The sequence below is a fragment of the Pempheris klunzingeri genome, chromosome 18, assembly GCF_042242105.1.
Source record: "Pempheris klunzingeri isolate RE-2024b chromosome 18, fPemKlu1.hap1, whole genome shotgun sequence".
Classification (NCBI taxonomy): domain Eukaryota; kingdom Metazoa; phylum Chordata; class Actinopteri; order Acropomatiformes; family Pempheridae; genus Pempheris; species Pempheris klunzingeri.
In genome coordinates, this window is record NC_092029.1 from 1,454,485 (window position 1) to 1,479,611 (window position 25,127).

At 43.7% G+C, this 25,127-nt stretch overlaps 2 protein-coding genes across 2 annotated transcripts; one reads left to right on the forward strand and one right to left on the reverse strand.

Annotated features, from left to right (window-relative positions):
• The first annotated feature begins 1,290 nt into the window (after positions 1-1,290).
• LOC139217626 (NLR family CARD domain-containing protein 3-like) lies at positions 1,291-9,331 on the forward strand. Its single transcript, XM_070848999.1, has 7 exons — positions 1,291-1,573; positions 3,030-4,827; positions 4,923-5,096; positions 5,444-5,617; positions 6,153-6,326; positions 7,307-7,353; positions 8,774-9,331. Exons 1-7 carry the CDS (start codon positions 1,297-1,299, stop codon positions 9,319-9,321), a joined length of 3,192 nt encoding a protein of 1,063 aa, XP_070705100.1. The 5' UTR covers positions 1,291-1,296; the 3' UTR covers positions 9,322-9,331.
• Positions 9,332-15,367: 6,036 nt separating this feature from the next.
• Positions 15,368-24,401, reverse strand: LOC139217627 (NLR family CARD domain-containing protein 3-like). Its single transcript, XM_070849000.1, has 6 exons — positions 24,119-24,401; positions 20,327-22,118; positions 19,422-19,595; positions 18,573-18,746; positions 17,084-17,130; positions 15,368-15,979 (listed from the first exon to the last, which is right to left on the reverse strand). The coding sequence occupies exons 1-6, from the start codon at positions 24,393-24,395 to the stop codon at positions 15,432-15,434; spliced, it is 3,012 nt and encodes a 1,003-aa protein (XP_070705101.1). The 5' UTR covers positions 24,396-24,401; the 3' UTR covers positions 15,368-15,431.
• Positions 24,402-25,127: the final 726 nt, after the last annotated feature.

Sequence of the window (25,127 nt, forward strand, 5' to 3'; positions counted from 1 at the left end):
AAAATTTGCTTTTAATTTCACTGGATACATGTTTATCATACCTGTTAAATTTTATTTCAATAAATAGAATCTGTCCATCCTTTATTTTTCCTGCTGTTGCTGGTGAAAGAGACAGAGAATCATGTAGTTCTCCTACCTGTCCACTAGATGGAGCTGACTGACCACCTGATGACCTTCAATCTGTCTGTGTGTGATTTTTTTATTTAGATACTATCGCAGTAGTTCAGCCTGATGAAGATAAATGTGTGAATAAGTTTCTGTGTCTCGTTTGGACAAACATCTTTTATTCTGGCTGTTTTTTTAAAAGGTGGGAGGAGGCTGATTTAATGAACTGATGATTTATGGCTCGATTAGTGGGCTTTAATTTCAGGGGAAGCATATAAACGATGAAAAGAAGAGGTCAGAGAATGGACCCTTGAGGAACCCCACACGTTATTTTTGTTTGCTCAGATTTAAAATGACCAGTCGGCACAAAGTAGTCCCACTTTTCTAACCTGTCCAACAGCATCAAATGCAAAGATTTCAGATTAAAATTGTAAATGAAATGTTCCATGTGTGGCTACTCAGGTGATGTCATTTAAAACTAGTGCAGCCTCAGTGCTGTGGTCTAAAACCAGACTGAGGGGATTATTATGCACCAAGAAAGTGTTAAGCTGCAGGAAAACAACCCTTTCAATGGCCTTTCCCACAAAAGACCAGTCTGATGTTTGTCTGTAGTCGTTTATCACTGAGGCGTCTAGATCAGGCTTTTTCTAGAGAGCTTTAATAACTTCTGTCTTCAGGGCTCCAGGATCCATGTTGCTGCTGATCTGTAGTTGATCAGATGGTCAGTTAGCTCCACCTGGTGGACAGGTAGGAGAACTCCACCATCTGATCAGTGGCTCCTCTGACTCTCACTGGGTTTCTGCCACAGGTTGGACCAGTGTTTACGTCACTGGTGTTTTTCAGACTTGGACTCTGACCCTATGAGGGTGTGACGGCGTCCTCAGATCAGATGCACACAGACACCAGGACTGACGAGGAAGGAATGAGCAGCTTCTTCTCTCCCAGTGTTTCCTCGTGAAGGTGGAAAGCGTCTGTCAGTCCACCTGAAGTCAGTTCAGCAGGTGAGAATCCGACCAGAGGAATGTGTGAATGTTGGGTTTTGACACTGCTGTGTGCTCCGTCTCTCCACTTTAATTCAGGACAGACAAACTCCCTCTACGAAACTTTAAGAAGTGAATGAGCATTGATCTGTTATGGTTGGGTTTCCCCAATGTTCTTTTAGTATGTTCTTGAACGTTACAGGAGAAAAAGATGGCGACACCTCAACAGGTCCTCTTGGGAACTTTGGAGGATTTGGAAGCCGAGGACTTTAAAAAATTCAAGTGGTACCTGCAGCAGAAAGGAGTCCTGGAGGGCTTCACAGCAATCCCAAAGAGTCGACTGGAGAATGCAGACAGGATGGACACAGTGGATCAGATGGTGAAGACCTACTGTATAAACACCATCAAAGTGGCCAAAATGGTTTTGGTTTTGATTAATCAGAATGATCTGGTGAAGAATTTCCCACCTACCATCTCAGAACCAACAGGTAGGTCATTAGAAAGGTATTTGACAGAGTAGGAAGATGCATATTATGCAATCATAACATTTGTAGACTGTAACAACGTACATGACAGTGATAACAGAAACACCCTCCTCATTATCTAGAGGAACCCCTCAAAGAGTCACCACCTTAATATGGTAGAGGAGTTTGTCTACTTCAGAGACCCTGGAAGTTGTTTCTCGGAGGAAGAGCTTTTAAAAAGGAGAAACCTTGGAAGTAAGATAATCATTCAAATCAGGTGTTGTCTCAAGCACACCTGGTGCAGCTAATGAGGCCTTTGATTAGTTGCATTAAGTGTGCTTGAGACAAAACACATGAAATACCCAGAGTGGCTGGGGGGGTTTATTCACTCTGACATCACGTTACATGTTAGAAATATGGGTAAGTTAAGGGAATTGTCTAAGTTAAGAGAGGAGATCATTGCTTTGCACAAACATGCTAAGCTAAAGGAACGACGGCTACACCACCAGGACGTGACAGAAAAAGGAAACTATCAACAGCTGCCACCAGATCTCTGAGGAGGCAGGTGGACAAAAACCCTTGAGTGACTGCAAAAGACCTGCAGCAAGACTTAGAGGCAGCAGGCAGTGAGGTTTCAGTTTCTCCAGTAAGGAGCAAACTAAACGCCGAAGGTCTCCATGCACAAACTATGAGATGTTCATCACTGCTGACCCAAAAGCACAAGACAAGTCGGCACCAATATGTTCAAAACCATATAAATTAATAGATTTTTCAGGTCTATGGATCAGCGGTATGTCTGGAGGGGGAAGAATGAGGCAGACACTGAAAAGAGCATCCTTCCTACAGTGAAGCATGGCGGTGGCTCAGTGATGCTGCAGCATTTGGGGGGCAAGATGGATTCAATCTAGTGTCAGGAAATACAGGAGAAAACATCATGCCGTCTTTGAGGAAGCTGCAGCATGGGCATCATTGGACCTTCAAACAGGACAATGATCCCAATCATACCTCAAAGTCCACCAAGGCTTCAGGAAAAATCCTGGAAGACACCAGAGTGGCCGTCACAGTCACCTGACTTGAATCCCACAGAAAATCTGAGATTTGAAGAAGGAGGTTGCAGCACATAAACACAAGAATAATAAAGAGCTGGAGGCTGTTGTTCATGAGGAATGAGCTCTGATTCCTCAGATTAAACTAAACTAGCTAAAAGGTGCTCTACTAAGTACTAAAGATACTTGTCAGGAAGGGGCTAAATAGTTTAGAAACTGCAGTTGCCATAAAAGTGGCATGTTGTGTTGAATTTGGAGAAACCACCTGTCATACTCATTGAAGACAGTTGAAAGTTAGATTTTAGATTAGATAGATTAGATTTTGCAGATACACCTAATTTGTGATGTGGATTCAATAATGTTGAGTCCAGCTGTATTTGCTGATACATTTCTTGTGCCATCTTATCACTAATGTCTAATTTTTGTTCATTCAGAGATTCTTGCTGAGTACGAGCGGAAACTCAAGTCTACCCTGAAGAAGAGGTTCCAGAGTGTGTTTGAGGGCGTCGCCAAAGCAGGAAACCCAACGCTGCTGAACCAGATCTACACAGAGCTCCACATCACAGAGGGGGGGGCTGCAGAGGTCAACAATGAACATGAAGTCAGACAGATTGAAGCAGCTTCCAGGAAACCAGACAGACCAGAAACAACCATCAGATGTGAGGACGTCTTCAAAGCCCCACCTGGAAGAGAGGAACCAATCAGAACAGTGATGACAAAGGGAGTGGCCGGCATCGGGAAAACAGTCTTAACGCAGAAGTTCACTCTGGACTGGGCTGAAGACAAAGCCAACCAGGACATACAGTTCATGTTTCCTTTCACCTTCAGACAGCTGAATGGGGTAAAAAAAAAAAAATGCAGCTTTGTGGAACTTGTTCATCGATTCTTTCCTGAAACCAAAGACGCAGGAATCTTTAGGTTTGAAGAGTTCCAGGTCGTCTTCATCTTCGACGGTCTGGACGAGTGTCGACTTCCTCTGGACTTCTTCAAAAATGAGACCCTGACTGATGTGACAGAGTCCACCTCAGTGGATGTGCTGCTGACAAACCTCATCAGGGGGAATCTGCTTCCCTCTGCTCGCCTCTGGATAACCACACGACCTGCAGCAGCCAATCAGATCCCTGCTGAGTGTGTTGGCATGGTGACAGAGGTCAGAGGGTTCACCGACCCTCAGAAGGAGGAGTACTTCAGGAAGAGGTTCAGAGATGAGGAGCAGGCCGACACAATCATCTCCCACATCAAGACGTCCCGAAGCCTCCACATCATGTGCCACATCCCGGTCTTCTGCTGGATCACTGCTAATGTTCTGGAGGTTCTGCTTAAGAAAACAGAAGAGGAAGAGGAGCTGCCCAAGACCCTGACTGAGATGTACATCCACTTTCTGGTGGTTCTGTATAAACTGAAGAATGTCAAGTATGATAAAAGATCTGAGACAGATCCACACTGGAGTCCAGAGAGCAGGAAGATGATCGAGTCTCTGGGAAAACTGGCGTTTGAGCAGCTGCAGAAAGGGAACCTGATCTTCTATGAATCAGACCTGACAGAGTGTGGCATCAATATCAGAGAAGCCTCAGTGTACTCAGGAGTGTTCACACAGATCTTTAGAGAGGAGAGCGGACTGTACCAGGACAAGGTGTTCTGCTTCGTCCACCTGAGCGTTCAGGAGTTTCTGGCTGCTCTTCATGTCCATCTGACCTTCATCAACTCTGGAGTCAATCTGCTGTCAGAGGCAAAACGGTGGTCTAAACTATTTAGAGACACATCTAAACCCACAAATTTCTACCATAGTGCAGTAAAAAAGGCCCTACAAAGTCCAAATGGACACCTGGATTTGTTCCTCCGCTTCCTGTTGGGTCTTTCACTGCAGACCAATCAGAATCTCCTACGAGGTCTGCTGACTCAGACAAGAAGTAGCTCAATCAGGACCAATCAGGAAACAGTCAGATACATCAAGAAGAAGATCAGTGAAGATCCGTCTCCAGAGAGAAGCATCAACCTGCTCCACTGTCTGAATGAACTGAATGATCGTTCTCTAGTGGAGGAGATCCAACAGTCCCTGAGATCAGGAAGTCTCTCCACAGATAAACTGTCTCCTGCTCAGTGGTCAGCTCTGGTCTTCATCTTACTGTCATCAGAAGAAGATCTGGACGTGTTTGAGCTGAAGAAATACTCTGCTTCAGAGGAGGCTCTTCTGAGGCTGCTGCCAGTGGTCAGAGCCTCCAGCAAAGCTCTGTAGGTGGATGGATCACTGGATATATTCATTTCTAGATTTTATATTTCATGAAGAAGAAAGTCTACCATTGTGTTTATCACTGTCTCTTCCTCAGGCTGAGTGGCTGTAACCTCTCTGAGAGAAGCTGTGCAGCTCTGTCCTCAGTTCTCAGCTCCCAGTCCTCCAGTCTGACAGAGCTGGACCTTAATAACAACAACCTGAAGGATGCAGGAGTGAAGCTCCTGTCTTCTGGACTGGGGAGTCCACACTGTCCACTGAAGACTTTCAGGTCAGAGATCAGCTGTTTGTTATCAGTTGATTGAAATGTTGGTTTACATTGTAATGTATATGCATTATAATGTTAATGACTCCACATCTGAGGGATCATTCTTCTCATATAACTCTCTGTAAAATGGTTTCAAACAAACAGAACAGGAAAGGAGTTGTAACTGTCACTCTGAAATCAAAAAAATCAAATCAAATCAAATGAATGAAATGGAATAGTAAAATACAAATGAATAGTCTGTATTGGTTTGTATAACTGACCTGGTAATGATAACAGTCTGAGAATAGGTGTAGATTTTCTTGCAGTTCTTTTTTCATTGAGAAATTGTACCAACTCTTTCCTGATTCCAGGCTGTCAGGCTGTCTGGTCACTGAGGAAGGCTGTGCTGCTCTGGCCTCAGCTCTGAGCTCCAACCCCTCCCATCTGACAGAGATGGACCTGAGTAACAACGACCTGAAGGATTCAGGAGTGAAGTTCCTCTGTGCTGGATTGAAGCGTCCACACTGTACACTGGAGACTCTCAGGTCAGGATTCAGCCACATATCAAAAGGCGTTTTAAATACTGCTTTACTTTTACATGTGTTAAAAAAATATGGAACTTCTTAAAGACTGTCCTGATAACATGAGTGCAGCTGTGACTTGGTTGTTAAAACAGGTTGATGGTTTCATCAGTGACTCTTGCTACATATCAAAAATGCTTATTTCATTATTAAGTCTGTTCTGTCCTTGAATCCTTGAGATTTCTTAGACTTCTGAAGCTGATTGATGGGGAACTTTTCAAACTAACAAAATGAAAACATCAAGACTATCATTAAGTTGTCTCTTTGTGTTGATGACTGGTACTTGACCATTTTGAAAACTAATTCCATGCTGTCATTTATGATTATTTTTCTTATAAAATGATCTGAAACATGGTGTCCAAAAGCTAATGGAAAGACTGGACACCAATCTGAATAATCTTTATTGAAGCCATCACAATTATGAGTGTCTGGCTGTTTTTTTTAGGCATGTCCTCAAGATAGAATAGGTGTAGATTTTGTGATATTTTCCTGATTCCAGGCTGTCAGGCTGTCTGGTCACTGAGGAAGGCTGTGCTGCTCTGGCCTCAGCTCTGAGCTCCAACCCCTCCCATCTGAGAGAGCTGGACCTGAGCTACAACCATCCAGGAGACTCAGGAGTGAAGCTGCTGTCTGCTGGACTGGAGGATCCACAGTGGAGACTGGAGACTCTCAGGTATGAACAGAGCCAAAACATGGTGTTTGTGCTTTCTCGTTACTAATTATGGAGATATATTTGTCCCAATATTATTTGTGTGAACAGCTCATCAATCTGTGTGAATGTGGAATCTATAAATATAAACCATCTTCCACAAATACAAAAAAGATATTTTGCAAATATAACAGACCAGCAAAACACAAATTCCAAAAATAAAAACAATATAATTCCAAAGTAGTGCAACAACCTGCTAGCACCAAGCTAGCATTAGATAGCTAATGATGAGCTAACCATCTTTGCTAACAGGCCACACACACTAACAATAGTGTTCAAGTGACTGACGTATTTTAATTAAGTTTGATGTTTGAGCTTTATTTTGACATGGCAGACGTTGCATGCTGGGATTCTTGTGTTTGAGGCTTGTGTGAAGAAGTTATTCTGACTAACGGCACAGCAGCTGTTTGCTCGCCTGCTGTCGCTGCTGCAGCTTCCAGTCCTCACTAGATACTGAAGGTTAAACATGAAGATAAGGGAGGGAAAGACGTCCAGCTTCCTTGTGCTGCTGCGTCAGAAGCAGAAGTATTTCTGAAGAAGCAGCACAAGCCCACGAGCATCCTCAGACAAAAGTGTGTGTGCTAGAACGTCTCCAGAACAAATGAACACACACTAATAATCAGCGTCACATTAACGTGACTAAACACTGAACGCATCATTTATCGCTGGTTGTTTTCTCTACAGCTCGTAGAGACGGCGTGCTCTTACTTTGGTGGGACGTTTGTCTGAAATTCAAGGATTCACAAATATCAGTTTGAAAGTTTTAATGTTGGGAAGACGTTCACAAACGCTTTTCATTTCTCTGTAGATTCATTTGATATATTCACAGGTTTTATTGTGGAAGTTGTGTTTTATTTGCAGAACATGTTCAGTAATAACACTGAGACAAACCATCTCTATATGAAATGTTCCTGTTTTCATCCTCTGACTGTTTCTTCCTGCAGGATGGACCATGGTGGAGAACACTGGCTGAAACCTGGTCTGAGGAAGTGTGAGTGTGGATTCAGACTCATTCATGAGAACAGAGCAGCTCACAATCTGATGTTTAAAGATATTTACAGACTCCACACTGCAGCCTTCTAGTCAGCTACAGATGACAACCTGTCACTTTGTTTCTTTGACTTATGAACATTTAATAAATATAGACGCAATTAATCGTCTTTATCAATCAACCTTTCTTTATATAGAGCTAATTCATAACCAATGTTGTGACTGATACTGATCAATGTGACTGATACTGATCAATACAGTAACAGTGAAAAACACGACAATAGTGAATGTGTGAATAATAATAACTGAACTAATATCAGTAAAAAGATCCTCAGCAGTGATTCATGAAGTCAGAGAACCACAGCAGGAGAACCAGGACCAGGATCCACATGTTCTCTGGTTCCTGTAGGTCCTGGTCCTGGTTCTCCTGCTGTGGTTCTCTGTTTACTGTGGGTCCTGGTTCTCCTGCTGTAGTTCTCTTGTTCCTGTTGATCCTGGTCCTGGTTCTCCTGCTGTGGTTCTCTGGTTTCTGTGGATCCTGGTCCTGGTTCTCCTGCTGTGGTTCTCTGTTTACTGTGGGTCCTGGTTCTCCTGCTGTAGTTCTCTTGTTCCTGTTGATCCTGGTCCTGGTTCTCCTGCTGTGGTTCTCTGGTTTCTGTGGATCCTGGTCCTGGTTCTCCTGCTGTGGTTCTCTGGTTCCTGTGGATCCTGGTCCTGGTTCTCCTACTGTGGTTCTCTGGTTCCTGTGGATCCTGGTCCTGGTTCTCCTGCTGTGGTTCTCTGGCTTCATGAATCAGTGCTGAGGATCTTTCCACTAGTTCTAGTACCTAAATATGGTCACTAGTTCCTGTGGTTCTATGTTCTCTGTGGTGGTCGGATCACAGAAGGTGTCCTGACATTTAAATATGATGTAATCAGCCCCACAAACTGTCATCAGTCATTGATCACCAGATCTTCTGCATCAGCTGAGTCCTGAGCCGTGACTGAGCAGAACCGGTTCATGCGGCCGCTGGTGAATCTAAACTGGAAGCCTCTGTAGTTCCCCAGTGATGAAGCGCAGTGAGCTTTAACACATCAGCTCAGAGAAAACTGTGCCTTCATGACTTGGTGCACATTTTGACCCATTCTGATAAAACAGGACAGTTTTAGAGCAGAAGCCCGTTGGAGCAGGACCAGGAGACCTGAGAGATGGAGGCGATGCAGAGTTTCTGCTCTGGGCCGAGCCGTGCTGAAGCTAATCATGAAGATGTAGAGTTGACTGTGTGTCTCAGTAGGTGGTGTTAGCTGCATGAACTCTTTTAGTGTAGAAGAAGAAGAAGAAGGAGGCTCCAGCTGCTCGACCCTGAATAAACTAAAGTCAAAGCCAACAGTTGGATCAGCTGATAACCTGCTGCTGTTTGGTGTCTTCTTCTCTCCATCAGATTCCTGTGAACTCTCAGTGGACACAAACACAGTGGACAGACTCCTCAAACTGTCTGACAACAACAGGACGGTGACACTGCTGAAGGAGCTGCAGCCATATCCTGATCATCCAGAGAGATTTGACCAGTGTACTCAGCTGCTGTGCAGAGAAGGTCTGACTGGTCGCTGCTACTGGGAGGTGGAGTGGAGAAGAGGGGTGGATGTAGCTGTGAGTTACAGAGGAATCAAGAGGAGTGGAACCATGAATGACTGTTGGTTTGGATTTAATGATCAGTCCTGGAGTCTGATGTGTTCAGGTCGTAGTTACTCTGTCTGGCACAATAACGAACAAACAACCATCTCCTCCTCCTCCTTCTTCTCCTCCTTCCCCTCCTCTGGTACAGTAGCAGTGTACGTGGACTGTCCTGCCGGCTCTCTGTCCTTCTACAGAGTCTCCTCTGACTCACTGATCCACCTCCACACCTTCAGCACCACCTTCACTGAGCCTCTGTATCCTGGGCTCAGGTTCTGGTCTTTTGGCTCCTCAGTGTCTCTGAGTTCTCTGTAAGACGTAGAGTCTCAGACAGGGCCGGCTCTCCCAGTAGGCAATATAGGCAAATGCTAAGGGCGCCGTGGCCTCCAGGGGGCGCCACAAAAAGGGGACAAAAAAAGAAGAACAGGAAAAACGGGAGAAAGAAGATCCAGTCATGACATGAAGCAGCATCAGGTGTAGCAGTTATCACAGTGAGCATCGGGTGTAGCAGTTATCACAGTCAGCATCAGGTGTAGCAGTTATCGCAGTGAGCATCAGGTGTAGCAGTTATCACAGTGTAACATCAGGTGTAGCAGTTATCACAGTGTAACATCAGGTGTAGCAGTTATCGCAGTGAGCATCAGGTGTAGCAGTTATCGCAGTGAGCATCAGGTGTAGCAGTTATCACAGTGTAACATCAGGTGTAGCAGTTATCGCAGTGAGCATCAGGTGTAGCAGTTATCGCAGTGAGCATCAGGTGTAGCAGTTATCGCAGCGAGCATCAGGTGTAGCAGTTATCACAGTGTAACATCAGGTGTAGCAGTTATCGCAGTGAGCATCAGGTGTAGCAGTTATCGCAGTGAGCATCAGGTGTAGCAGTTATCGCAGTGAGCATCAGGTGTAGCAGTTATCACAGTCAGCATCAGGTGTAGCAGTTATCACAGTGTAACATCAGGTGTAGCAGTTATCACAGCGTAACATCAGGTGTAGCAGTTATCGCAGTGAGCATCAGGTGTAGCAGTTATCGCAGTGAGCATCAGGTGTAGCAGTTATCACAGTCAGCATCAGGTGTAGCAGTTATCACAGTGTAACATCAGGTGTAGCAGTTATCACAGCGAGCATCAGGTGTAGCAGTTATCACAGTCAGCATCAGGTGTAGCAGTTATCACAGTGTAACATCAGGTGTAGCAGTTATCGCAGTGAGCATCAGGTGTAGCAGTTATCACAGTCAGCATCAGGTGTAGCAGTTATCACAGTGTAACATCAGGTGTAGCAGTTATCACAGTGTAACATCAGGTGTAGCAGTTATCACAGTGGAACATCAGGTGTAGCAGTTATCACAGTGGAACATCAGGTGTAGCAGTTATCACAGTGGAACAGCAGGTGTAGCAGTTATCACAGTGTAACATCAGGTGTAGCAGTTATCACAGTGGAACAGCAGGTGTAGCAGTTATCGCAGTGTGACATCAGGTGTAGCAGTTATCACAGTGTGACATCAGGTGTAGCAGTTATCACAGTGTAACATCAGGTGTAGCAGTTATCACAGCGAGCATCAGGTGTAGCAGTTATCACAGTGTGACATCAGGTGTAGCAGTTATCACAGTGTGACATCAGGTGTAGCAGTTATCACAGTGTGACATCAGGTGTAGCAGTTATCACAGTGGAACAGCAGGTGTAGCAGTTATCACAGTGGAACAGCAGGTTGTTCACTTGCTTCTGAGCGATCAGCCTCAACATCGTATGCTAATCAGTAAATAAGCAGTTTTATATCTCTGTAGCTGAGCGGCATGGAGAGGTCTTTACTGTTATGGATCATCTGTATAGATTAAACCTACTCAGTAGGTGTCTACACTGGCCTAATCTATGCTTGTTTTATTTACATCTGGCTAGCTAACGTTTTTCCTGTTCTTAATAGTCAGTCAGAATGCTGTTCCATTTTCAACCCTTCATGTCTCTGATTTTTAACACTAGTTGTTGGTTGTGTTACAGTTCATATTATCTAAAGCATGTTAATTGTTTTAAACTTTACGTCAGTCTTAAAGTGCACATTATTATTATTATTATTATTAATAATAATACTCCATAACTTAGCATTCCCACACGCCATATTAAACTGCAGTTTACTGCTTCTTTGCATCTGCTAATCAACATTTCACTGTAATGACAATAAAGTTGTATCTAATCTAATATGCATAGCAGAAACAATGCATGGTATATTATACATGCATAGTAGACAACATGTATCTATTAGGTTTTTCTTTTTTTTTTCAAGGAATCATCGTTTTTATATAATAGCTGTAACATTCCTCTTCTCTCTTCAGACATACTTTTGAGTTATTTAAGTCCAGTTTATTTTATGGTAAGGGTATTTATATTGTATTTCAGATTTTTTTGTATTAATTTGTGATTTGTTAAGTATGTAAATTTGGTGACATGTTACCTTACAAATTAAAGACAATGATAAAAGCAATGCTATTCGATTTCTTTTGTAAGTGCATGTAAATCGCCGATGGAGGGGGGCGCCATCTAAAATCTCGCCTAGGGCGCCACATTGGGTAGAGCCGGCTCTGGTCTCAGACCCAGAAACACTCACAATCACAGACACACACACACACGTTTTCATGTCTGGTGGGGTCCTCAAAACAGCACCATGTAGGGAGATGTCTGGTGGGGGCGTCACTTTCTGAATGTTTTTCAGAGAACTGAAAAATGTATGTAAATATCAATATCTTACCACAACCCACCACCAGAGGGCGCTCCTACAGATTTCTGTTATACGTGTAAAATAACATTAATAAAGCTTTTTAAAGAGAACTGTGCCTTTACCATTTGAAATATTTTTGATTTGCATTTCTGTATTCAATATTAACTACAAGTGTAAGCAACCATTCTGAAATAACTTTTTTTTTCTTTTCTTTTCTTAACATTTCAAAATATACTGTTACAAACAGTTAATTATGAAAAATAATTTCTGAATTGCTCTTCTGCAAATAAAACAAAATGAACATCGAACAGGTGAGCTGAACTCTCCAGAGGTTCAACATGAATTTTGCTCATGTTTCTCAACATCTAAACCAGGTTCTGCATCCAGAGTCATGATCGCAGGTGATGAGTACAGGTGTGAGACACTCCAGGATCACGTGTGTGAAGGCTGATCTGAAGGTAACTGGACTTCAGTCTCCTCTTTAAAGCTTCTTCAGGTCTAAACAGTCTGAGCCTGACACCTGGAACAATCTTCCCTTAACAGGAGTGGCGTGACATCACTTATCTCCAACATATAATGCAGTTTGAACTCAAACAGGTAAAATTACACCCACACCAGGGATCATGTGACCCCAATGACTCAGTAAAACCTCTCCACCGCCTGGACCTCCTCTTCAGACCACTTCCTTGGGGTTACTGACTTGAACAGAACAGGACAGGCTTCATGTTTTCTCACAAATAGCACAGGTGAAAGATCGGCGGTCGGCCCTCGTCAAAGCATATGGCCATTTTCCAAAATATAAATTAAGTTAAAAAAAAGAGCAGCTTTAACACTGTAAGAGAGGGACTAATACAACTGTTAGCTTTATGCTGTCCATTTTTTATTCAAAGCCTGACCCCTCACTCACCAACACCTGAAGTTCATTGTATTCATATTATTAGTCTTGATTAGAGGTATGTATGTTCATCTAATCAGCACATGCAGATTCAGAGCTAAACCTTCTAAAAAATGACCCAGATTTCTTTAACTCAGTGTTTTACACACCAGAGGATCTAACCCATCATCAGCCACAACATTTTCACAGAACATGTGATCACCTGTAGCTGGCTGTAGCTCATCACTGTGTCCACCTTCACTGCTGGATCTTATTTTCAGCCTCGATCTGTTTATCAACAGAAAAGCTTTCTTTGAGTAAATGAGCATTCAGCACAGTGACGGTCATTAGTGTACATGCTTAAAGTAAAGAAAAGAATAAGACAACGAGAAATAAAGGCCTGGTGCCTTCTACACTGAAGTAAATGAATGCTCTGGCTATTACTTGAGGATTTTAATTTGCACTGATAAAATGCACGCTGATAAAATGTACAATCACTCACTCACTCAATCAATATCAGACCTTTTGAATCTTCTCTCAAAGTAGTTTCCTAAATACCTGATGACGATGAGGGTGAAGAGGAAGACGATAGAGGAGCTGCATCAGTGTCTATCATGTCCTCCTCTGCTTCGGTGTCTGAGGCGGTTCTATCCACCTCCATTTTCTCTGGAAAACAACCCAGAAGAGTAAAACGTGTAGAACTTTTAGAATCAGAAGTGCAGTACAGGGAAGAGGGAGGTGAGGGGAGCTGTAGTTGTGATTTGGTGCCATGTAAATGATCCTGGAGTTCCACCACCATGAACTAACCTACAGTAACATTGAGGAGTTCAGTAACATTGGGTAAGTAGATTTATTCAATCATCTACATTGACCTGTTTTACCTGGAGGATTGATGTCGATTTCATCCAGATTCTTCCTTTGAAACTCTGGCAGCTGACCTCGTTCCATGTAACGTACCCTCAGGCAGTCTGTAATACTGACGGTGTACTCTGATATCGTCAGCGAGGTCGTCCATTTCATTGTCCTTTAAGTTCAGCACCTTGAACATGGTAGCCATGTGCTTCCTTAACTTTGGGGAGATTAACGCCTCTGGATGTTTTGCCCCTGAACTACGAGCTATCTGGCAAATGACATCAGATCCTCTGAAATGACTTGTGGTCTACCAAACAAACAAATTTTCATCTGGGACCTCGCAGGTTTGACGAGTCTCGACGAGCAGGTCAATAGAAGCCAACATATCAGGGGTCAGGAGGATGGGGACCTTTCTTCCTCGTTTGCCTTTAATCTCAATTCTTTGGAAATGCTTGCAAAGCTTCCTCTCTAACTCGGACAGAGCAAACTCGACATCCGGATTAGTGGACAAGGCTTCTCTCAGCGAGAAAGCATTCAGTGGCATCTTTGAAACTTCCCCTTCTCTTCTCCGGTTTACCAGTATGACTTCACAGTGTTATTTTTGCCAGTTCTGCACAGTTCTTGTGATTTGATTCTTCTTTCAGGTTTTTTTTGGTATTCCTGCCTCAGTTTGTTTAGATGTTCATGCATCTTTTTTAACATCTTTGGTAAAAGGAAGCAGCTGTGGAGTGTTCCATTTTGCTTCCTTGAGGTTTCTCAGTGCCTGTGCTGACACACACTCATTCCACTTAAGTGTCATGAATTTGTTTGCAAACCTGCCCATGTCCTTTTCACCTGCCATCATGGCTTCACACTATAATATTTGCAATTGTTTTAGGTTGTGGCCTAACTTGAGTGGCAGACATGGCGTTTTGAATGTTTTAGACTCCTCATTCACGCCGGCCACATTCCTAACAGCCTGTATCACCTGCAGGAAATTAGCTGGCACAAAAAAGTCCGACAGCTGCTTTAACTTTCCGTTTTTCTGTGCTTGGACCACAAGTCGCCCCGTCTCCCTCATCTTCTGTCTGATATAGTCGTGTTTGGTGGCATCGTGTCCATGTTTGTTAAAGAGGTGCTCTCCAAACTTCAGGATGTTTCTCTCTTTGCGTACAACAGCTGTTACTTCATCTAGGTTCATGCTGAGTACCAGTTTCCAAAACTGTGCGTTGGCGCTGCCTGGCGCTGGCTGTGCATGTTCACAAAGGGCCTGGAGCCGTGTTTTTCCAGGCTGTAAACCTTCAACTTTCTCATGCATGTGCCTTCATAGTGATCTCCTCCTGAAGTAACCCTCACAGTTAACAAAGTGTATGTAATCATTTGCTTTTACAGGTAAACAGGGCTGTTGTTGTGGTACCAGCAGTCCTTGTCCTTACTGCAGCACCTTTTTATTGTGCATGATTCCCTCTGTTTTGCAGCAAAGTCAGCTGTATGTTGTACAAGGGTGAATACTGCCAACCTCTACACTGTCAAGAACACCAAAATCTTTCAGCTAGCTATCAATGTGGTAATTTTGGTATTAGTTATTAAGTTAATTATAAAACATAGTTCTAAATTAATGGCTTAGTTACCTCAAGAGACTAAACTGGCCATCTTTTATCCTCGTTTATCAAGGTGGTGCCCCAATTGAGGTGGACTTTATACAAAGTTGCATTATTTAAAATAAGTATTAATTATCTTTGATAATTATTAATTATTTCTGATTGAACATACCATTTGTTAAACCCCAACAAACGGTGCCCCATGTGAGGCAGAATACAGTTGGTCCAAACCAAAATGTTTGATAAAACTTAAAAACAAACAAAATCATCATTGCTGATTGGCTCCAACACTGAAAAACTGAAACAGGTTTCATGAACAAAACTTTATGTACAAACAAGACATGAACCAGAAACACATATTAACAATCACACACACTCACACCATCATCTGTCTTTGTTCATGAGACTCTTCATCCTACAGAGAACACAGAGACACTGAGGAGACAGACCTGAACCAGAACCTGAACCCAGGATACAGAAGCTCAGTGAAGGTGGTCCTGAAGGTGTGGAGGTGGATCAGAGAGTCAGAGGAGACTCTGTAGAAGGACAGAGAGCCGGCAGGAAAGTCCAAGTACACTGCTACTCTACCAGAGGAGGAGGAGGAGGAAAAAGAGGAGGAGGAGGTGATGGTTGTTTCTTCATCATTGTGCCTGGCAAAGTAACCATCATCTGAACACTCCAGACTCCAGGACTGATCATTAATTCCAAACAAACAGTCATCAGTCCTTTCCCTCCTGTTGATTCCTCTGTAACTCACAGCTACATAAACCCCTCCTCTCCACTCCACCTCCCAGTAGCAGCGACCAGTCAGACCTTCTCTGCACAGCAGCTGAGGATGGTCAAATCTCTCTGGATGATCAGGATATGGCTGCAGCTCCTTCAGCAGTGTCACCGTCCTGTTGTTGTCAGACAGTTTGAGGTTTCTGTTCACTGTGTTTGTGTCCACTGAGAGTTCACAGGCCCCTGATGGAGAGAAGAAGACACCAAACAGCAGCAGGTTATCAGCTGATCCAACTGTTGGCTTTGACTTTAGTTTATTCAGGGTCGAGCAGCCTCCTTCTTCTTCTTCTACACTAAAAGAGTTCATGCAGCTAACACCACCTACTGAGACACACAGTCAACTCTACATCTTCATGATTAGCTTCAGCACGGCTCGGCCCAGAGCAGAAACTCTGCATCACCTCCATCTCTCAGGTCTCCTGGTCCTGCTCCAACGGGCTTCTGCTCTAAAACTGTCCTGTTTTATCAGAATGGGTCAAAATGTGCACCAAGTCATGAAGGCACAGTTTTCTCTGAGCTGATGTGTTAAAGCTCACTGCGCTTCATCACTGGGGAACTACAGAGGCTTCCAGTTTAGATTCACCAGCGGCCGCATGAACCGGTTCTGCTCAGTCACGGCTCAGGACTCAGCTGATGCAGAAGATCTGGTGATCAATGACTGATGACAGTTTGTGGGGCTGATTACATCATATTTAAATGTCAGGACACCTTCTGTGATCCGACCACCACAGAGAACATAGAACCACAGGAACTAGTGACCATATTTAGGAACTACAACTAGTGGAAAGATCCTCAGCACTGATTCATGAAGCCAGAGAACCACAGCAGGAGAACCAGGACCAGGATCCACAGGAACCAGAGAACCACAGCAGGAGAACCAGGACCAGGATCCACAGGAACCAGAAAACCACAGCAGGAGAACCAGGATCCACAGGTTCCAGGTTCCTGTGGATCCTGGTCATGGGCCTCCCGCTGTGGTTCTCTGGCTTCATGAATCACTGCTGAGGATCTTTTTACTGATATTATTACTGTATTGATCAGTATCAGTCATATTGATCAGTATCAGTCACAACATTGGTTATGAATTAGCTCTGTATAAAGAGAGGTTGATTGATAAAGACGATTAATTGCGTCTATATTTGTTAAATGTTCATAAGTCAAAGAAACAAAGTGACAGGTTGTCATCTGTAGCTGACTAGAAGGCTGCAGTGTCGAGTCTGTAAATATCTTTAAACATCAGATTGTGAGCTGCTCTGTTCTCATGAATGAGTCTGAATCCACACTCACACTTCCTCAGACCAGGTTTCAGCCTGTGTTCTCCACCATGGTCCATCCTGCAGGAAGAAACAGTCAGAGGATGAAAACAGGAACATTTCATATAGAGATGGTTTGTCTCAGTATTATTACTGAACATGTTCTGCAAATAAAAAACAACTTCCACAATAAGCTGATGAGAAAACAACCAGCGATAAATGATGCGTTCAGTGTTTAATCATGTTAATGTGACGCTGATTATTAGTGTGTGTTCATTTGTTCTGGAGACGTTCTAGCACACACACTTTTGTCTGAGGATGCTCGTGGGCTTGTGCTGCTTCTTCAGAAATACTTCTGCTTCTGACGCAGCAGCACAAGGAAGCTGGACGTCTTTCCCTCCCTTATCTTCATGTTTAACCTTCAGTATCTAGTGAGGACTGGAAGCTGCAGCAGCGACAGCAGGCGAGCAAACAGCTACTGTGCTGTTAGTCAGAATAACTTCTTCACACAAGCCTCAAACTGATGATAGTGGACACGAGGAAGGAGAGGAGCCCTCATGAGCCACTGCTTTTCCAAGGTCAGGAAGTGGAGAGGGTGAGCAGCTTCAAATATCTGGGGGTCCACATCAACAAGGACCTCACCTGGACCCTGAACACCACACAGCTGGTGAAGAAGGCCCAGCAGCGGCTGGACTTCCTGAGGAGGCTGAGGTTTGGCATGTCGTCAAAAATCCTCACCAACTTCTACAGCTGCGTTGTTGAGTCCATCTTGACCGGCTCCATCACCGTGTGGTACGGCAGCACAACCATCATGGAGAGCGGTGAAGACCGCATCCAAGACCACCAGGACTCCCCTGCCCTCTCTGCAGAGCATCTACAGACGCAGAGTCCACCGGAGGGCTGCCTCCATCATCAAGGACCCCCAACACAAGCTGTCCACTCTCCTCCCCTCAGGCCGGAGGTACAGGAGTCTGAAGTGCAGGATGTCCAGACTCAGAAACTCCTTCTTTCCCTCCACCATCAGGCTCCTTAACAGCCAATAGGAGTAACAACTACCTCTACCTGCACATTCACTTTACTCAAGTTGCACGTTTTGTAAATATATTTATATGCCAGCAATAGCAGTTTATTTAGCATAGTAGTTTATATTTATATTTTAAAATTTTATTGTATCCTCTTCTTTTTTACTCTTTGGCATTCAGTGTGGAAGGCAAACTAAGATTTTCATTGTACAGGGAAACCCGTTTCTGCACTGTACACATGACAATAAACGCTTTAAATCTTGAATCAAACACAAGAATCCCAGCATGCAACGTCTGCCGTGTCAAGCTCAACCATCAAACTTAATACGTCAGTAATTATATTGTTTTTATTTTTTGTATTTGTGGAAGATGGTTTATATTTATAGATTCCACATTCACAGACAGATTGATGAGCTGTTCAAGAAAGTAATATTGGGACAAATGTATCTCCATAATTAGTAATGAGAAAGCACAAACACCAGGTTTTGGCTCTGTTCATACCTGAGAGTGTCCAGTCTCCACTGTGGATCCTCCAGTCCAGCAGACAGCAGCTTCACTCCTGAGTCTCCTGGATGGTTGTAGCTCATGTCCAGCTCTCTCAGATGGGAGGGGTTGGAGCTCAGAGCTGAGGCCACAGCAGCACAGCCTTCCTCAGTGACCAGACAGCCTGACAGCCTGGAATCAGGAAAGAGTTGGTACAATTTCTCTATGAAAAAAGAACTGCAAGAAAATCTACACCTATTCTCAGACTGTTCTCATTACCAGGTCATCAGATATTGTCTGAAGTGTCTGTGCGAGATGCTAAAGGGGAATGTAGTGTAAATAGGATGGATGGATGGATCAATCAGACACTGAACTTTCAGTCATGAGACAGTTTAATCCAAACCATCTTTTAACCAGGTGTTCATCATTCTTGCCTCATGATGAAGGTCCAGATGACAGATGACATGGGAGTGAGAAATGTTTGGAGTGAAGGGCCAGATCAGTGTTTCTGAACATCTAACGCTGCAGCTGAAGGGTGCCTTGTGCGTCAGTACCAGACGCTGAGGGACGTGTCTTTGACGACCTGGTAATGAGAACAAGTTGGTATCTACTGAGTCGCTGGCTCATAGACATACATCAAAAACAGAAAGACACACAAGAACACTGATGCAGTTATACAAACCAATAGAAACTATTCAGAGTTACAGTTACAACTCCTTTCCTGTTCTGTTTGTTTGGTACCATTTTTCAGAGAGTTCTATGAGAAGAATGATCCCTCAGATGTGGAGTCATTAACATTATAATGCATATACATTACAATGTAATCCAACATTTCAATCAACTGATAACAAACAGCTGATCTCTGACCTGAGAGCTTCCAGTGTGCAGTGTGGACTCCCCAGTCCAAAAGACAGGAGCTTCACTCCTGCATCCTTCAGGTTGTTATCACTCAGGTCCAGCTCTGTCAGACTGGAGGACTGGGAGCTGAGAACTGAGGACAGAGCTGCACAGCTTCTCTCTGACAGCTTACAGCCACTCAGCCTGAGGAAGAGACAGTGATAAACACAATGGTAGACTTTCTTCTTCATGAAATATGAAGTCTAGAAATATTTATTATTTATTTATTTATTTAACAGGGACGGCGCACATTAATGAACATTTCTGTAAATGTGCCAGTATTAGCGTAAGGAAGCTATTTTTCAACTGTTGTCCCTGGGCAAGGTGTAAAATGAATATATCCAGTGATTCATCCACCTAGAGAGCTTTGCTGGAGGCTCTGACCACTGGCAGCAGCCTCAGAAGAGCCTCCACTGATGCAGTTATACAAACCAATATAGAGTATTCCGAGTTACACGTTGCAACTCCTTTCCTGTTCTGTTTGTTTGATGCCATTTTTCAGAGAGTTATATGTGAAGAATGATCCCTCAGATGTGGAGTCATTAACATTAACTTGAGTGTAAATCAAAGTTTGAATCAACTGATAAAACAGCTGATCTCTGACCTGAGAGCTTCCAGTGTGCAGTGTGGACTCCCCAGTCCAAAAGACAGGAGCTTCACTCCTGCATCCTTCAGGTTGTTATCACTCAGGTCCAGCTCTGTCAGACTGGAGGACTGGGAGCTGAGACCTGAGGACAGAGCTGCACAGCTTCTCTCAGAGAGATTACAGCCACTCAGCCTGAGGAAGAATCAGAAATACCACAAGCAAAATGTTTTACTTCAGATCTTTAAACTTATTGGATTATATTGATTCTTGCGGTGATCCATCCACCTACAGAGCTTTGCTGGAGGCTCTGACCACTGGCAGCAGCCTCAGAAGAGCCTCCTCTGAAGCAGAGTATTTCTTCAGCTCAAACACGTCCAGATCTTCTTCAGATGACAGTAAGATGAAGACCAGAGCTGACCACTGAGCAGGAGACAGTTTATCTGTGGAGAGACTTCCTGATCTCAGGGACTGTTGGATCTCCTCCACTAGAGAACGATCATTCAGTTCATTCAGACAGTGGAGCAGGTTGATGCTTCTCTCTGGAGACAGATCCTTGTTGATCTTCTTCTTGATGTATCTGACAGTTTCCTGATTGGTCTCTGAGCTACTTCCTGTCTGAGTCAGCAGACCTCGTAGGAGATTCTGATTGGTCTGCAGTGAAAGACCCAACAGGAAGCGGAGGAACAAATCCAGGTGTCCATTTGGACTTTGTAAGGCCTTTTTTACTGCACTCTGGTAGAAATGTGTGGGTTTAGATGTGTCTCTAAATAGTTTAGACCACCGTTTTGCCTCTGACAGCAGATTGACTCCAGAGTTCATGAAGGTCAGATGGACATGAAGAGCAGCCAGAAACTCCTGAACGCTCAGATGGACGAAGCAGAACACCTTGTCCTGGTACAGTCCGCTCTCCTCTCTGAAGACCTCTGTGAACACTCCTGAGTACTTAGAGGCTTCTCTGATATCGATGCCACACTCTGTCAGGTCTGATTCATAGAAGATCAGGTTCCCTTTCTGCAGCTGCTCAAACGCCAGTTTTCCCAGAGACTCGATCATCTTCCTGCTCTCTGGACTCCAGTGTGGATCTGTCTCAGATCTTCTATCATACTTGACGCTCTTCAGTTTGTACAGAACCACCAGGAAGTGGATGTACATCTTAGTCAGGGTCTTGGGCAGCTCTCCTCCCTCTGGGTTCTTCAGCAGAACCTCCAGAACCGTAGCAGTGATCCAGCAGAAGACCGGGATGTGGCACATGATGTGGAGACTTCGGGACGTCTTGATGTGGGAGATGATTCTGTCGGCCTGCTCCTCATCTCTGAACCTCTTCCTGAAGTACTCCTCCTTCTGAGGGTCAGTGAACCCTCTGACCTCTGTCACCATGCCAACACACTCAGCAGGGATCTGATTGGCTGCTGCAGGTCGTGTGGTTATCCAGAGTCGAGCAGAGGGAAGCAGATTCCCCCTGATGAGGTTTGTCAGCAGCACATCCACTGAGGTGGACTCTGTCACATCAGTCAGGGTCTCATTGTTGATGAAGTCCAGAGGAAGTCGACACTCGTCCAGACCGTCGAAGATGAAGACGACCTGGAACTCTTCAAACCTAAAGATTCCTGCGTCTTTGGTTTCACTAAAGAATCGATGAACAAGTTCCACCAAGCTGCACTTTTCCTCTTTCAGCACATTCAGCTGTCTGAAGGTGAAAGGAAACATGAACTGTATGTCCTGGTTGGCTTTGTCTTCAGCCCAGTCCAGAGTGAACTTCTGCGTTAAGACTGTTTTCCCGATGCCGGCCACTCCCTTTGTCATCACTGTTCTGACTGGTTCCTCTCTTCCATCTGAGGCTTTGAACACGTCCTCACAGCTGATGGTTGTTTCTGGTCTGTCTGGTTTCCTGGAAGCTGCTTCAATCTGTCTGACTTCATGTTCATTGTTGACCTCTGCAGCCCCCCCCTCTGTGATGTGGAGCTCTGTGTAGATCTGGTTCAGCAGCGTTGGGTTTCCTGCTTTGGCGACGCCCTCAAACACACTCTGGAACCTCTTCTGCAGGGTAGACTTGAGTTTCCGCTCGCACTCAGCAAGAATCTCTGAATGAACAAAAATCAGACATTAGTGATAAGATGGCACAACAAATGTATCAGCAAATACAGCTGGACTCAACATTATTGAATCCACATCACAAATTAGTAACAAGTACAGTAGTAGTATCTGCAAAATCTACAAACTTTCAACTGTCTTAAATGAGTATGACAGGTGGTTTCTCCAAATTCAACACAACATGCCACTTTTTTGGCAACTGCAGTCTCTAAACTATTCAGCCCCTTCCTGACAAGTATCTTTAGTACTTAGTAGAGCACCTTTTAGCTAGTTTAGTTTAATCTGAGGAGCTCATTCCTCATGAACAACAGCCTCCAGCTCTTTATTATTCTTGTGTTTATGTGCTGCAACCTCCTTCTTCAAATCTCACCAGAGATTTTCTGTGGGAAGTCAGGTGACTGTGACGGCCACTCTGGTGTCTTACAGGATTTTTCCTAAAGCCTTGGTGGACTTTAAGGTTTGATTGGGATCATTGTCCTGTTTGAAGGTCCAATGATGCCCATGCTGCAGCTTCCTCAAAGACGGCATGATGTTTTCTCCTGTATTTCCTAACACTAGATTGGGACTGCGAACACTCCATGCCTTTAGTGTCTTGCATTTTCCTTGTTTGTTTTGTCTCAAGCACACCTAATGCAACTAATCAAAGGCCTCATTAGCTGCATCAGGTGTGCTTGAGACAACACCTGATTTGAATGATTAGCTTGCTTCCAAGATTTCTCCTTTTTAAAAGCTCTTAAATTATTCTTGGTCTGAGCTTTTGGGAATAATTTTCCTTGGGTGACCCTTCCAGGAGCCTTCCCTCCGAGAAACAACTTCCAGGGTCCCTGAAGTAGACAAACTCCTCTACCATATTAAGGTGGTGACTCTTTGAGGGGTTCCTCTAGATCAAGGGTGTCAAACTCAATCAAAGAAAGGGCCAAAATTTAAAACACGGTCTAAGTCGAGGGCCAAACGGGCTCAACATTTAGTGAAGACTCTAAAAGTGACTCTTTTATTATAGTATATAATATAATATATATATATATATATATCATATTTCTGGATTTTTTTAAATATATATATATATATATATATATATATATATATATATATATATATATATATATATATATACACATATATACACATACACTACTCACAAAAAGTTAGGGATATTCGGCTTTCAGGGGAAATTTCAGGATGAACCACCACCAATACATTTCCTGCTTCAGGTAGAATTGGTATTTAAACAGTCCTCCTCATCGTGCTGTTCACATTCTGACATCATGAGACCAAGACGACACCTAACAGTTGATCAGCAGCACCTCAACACTGGAGGCTTCAAACAGGAAGTCCTCAGACGGAGGTGTTCACTGAGCTTAGAGGGTCACAGAGTGTCATCAGCAGGTTAAACAGAGATACAGAGACTGGAAGAGTCACAGAGAGGAGAGGAGTGGACGTCCTTTGGCCACGTCCCAATTTTACCTTTACCCTCGTTTACCCTCCACTGTTGGTAGATTTTCTTTCAATAAATTGTTTAAGATGAAGGAACTACCATTGCATGCTGATACTTAAATGTCCTACTTTCATGATATAATATCACTGTAGCATTCACTTTTTACATTTTCCATACATTTCACCTGAAAGTCGAATATCCCTAACTTTTTGTGAACCCTCTCTCTCTCTATATATATATATATATATATATATATTTTTTTTTTTTTATTTATCCAGAAATATGAATTTAAACTTAACTTAACTTAACTTAACTTCAACAACTTTTCCTCAATAAAATAAATAGAATTTTAAATAATCTTTTTATTTCTTGTACTGTCCTCATGTTTTGTCTCATAGTGTCGTCTTATATTTAGATTCTTTAATTATGACCTCATCAGCTCCACTAACAAGACACACAGGTTCACCTCCGACAGACAAACAGGTAAAACTCTGCCCCCCACCTGCTGAGAAAGTCTGAGAAAGTACTCTGTCAAATACCTTTCTAATGACCTACCTGTTGGTTCTGAGATGGTAGGTGGGAAATTCTTCACCAGATCATTCTGATTAATCAAAACCAAAACCATTTTGGTCACTTTGATGGTGTTTATACAGTAGGTCTTCACCATCTGATCCACTGTGTCCATCCTGTCTGCATTCTCCAGTCGACTCTTTGGGATTGCTGTGAAGCCCTCCAGGACTCCTTTCTGCTGCAGGTACCACTTGAATTTTTTAAAGTCCTCGGCTCCCAAATCCTCCAAAGTTCCCAAGAGGACCTGTTGAGGTGTCGCCATCTTTTTCTCCTGTAACATTCAAGAACATACTAAAAGAACATTGGGGAAGCCCAACCATAACAGATCAATGCTCATTCACTTCTTAAAGTTTCGTAGAGGGAGTTTGTCTGTCCTGAATTAAAGTGGAGAGACGGAGCACACAGCAGTGTCAAAACCCAACATTCACACATTCCTCTGGTCGGATTCTCACCTGCTGAACTGTCTTCAGGTGGACTGACAGACGCTTTCCACCTTCATGAGGAAACACTGGGAGAGAAGAAGCTGCTCATTCCTTCCTCGTCAGTCCTGGTGTCTGTGTGCATCTGATCTGAGGACGCCGTCACACCCTCATACCTTCAGAGTCCAAGTCTGACAAACACCAGTGACGTAAACACTGGTCCAACCTGTGGCAGAAACCCAGTGAGAGTCAGAGGAGCCACTGATCAGATGGTGTAGTTCTCCTACCTGTCCACCAGGTGGAGCTAACTGACCATCTGATCAACTACAGATCAGCAGCAACATGGATCCTGGAGCCCTGAAGACAGCAGTTATTAAAGCTCTCTAGAAAAAGCCTGATCTAGACGCCTCAGTGATAAACGACTACAGACAAACATCAGACTGGTCTTTTGTGGGAAAGGCCATTGAAAGGGTTGTTTTCCTGCAGCTTAACACTTTCTTGGTGCATAATAATCCCCTCAGTCTGGTTTTAGACCACAGCACTGAGGCTGCACTAGTTTTAAATGACATCACCTG

Excerpts from the sequence above, each read along its gene's own strand:
- LOC139217626 (XM_070848999.1), top strand. The coding sequence starts at position 1,297 with ATGGCGACACCTCAACAGGTCCTCTTGGGAACTTTGGAGGATTTGGAA. Across the intron at positions 1,574-3,029 it reads TACCATCTCAGAACCAACAG|AGATTCTTGCTGAGTACGAG; the intron begins GTAGGTCATTAG and ends TTGTTCATTCAG. Across the intron at positions 5,618-6,152 it reads TGTACACTGGAGACTCTCAG|GCTGTCAGGCTGTCTGGTCA; the intron begins GTCAGGATTCAG and ends TCCTGATTCCAG.
- LOC139217627 (XM_070849000.1), bottom strand. The coding sequence starts at position 24,395 with ATGGCGACACCTCAACAGGTCCTCTTGGGAACTTTGGAGGATTTGGGA. Across the intron at positions 18,747-19,421 it reads TGCACACTGGAAGCTCTCAG|GCTGTCAGGCTGTCTGGTCA; the intron begins GTCAGAGATCAG and ends TCCTGATTCCAG. Across the intron at positions 17,131-18,572 it reads TGGAGACTGGACACTCTCAG|GATGGACCATGGTGGAGAAC; the intron begins GTATGAACAGAG and ends TTCTTCCTGCAG.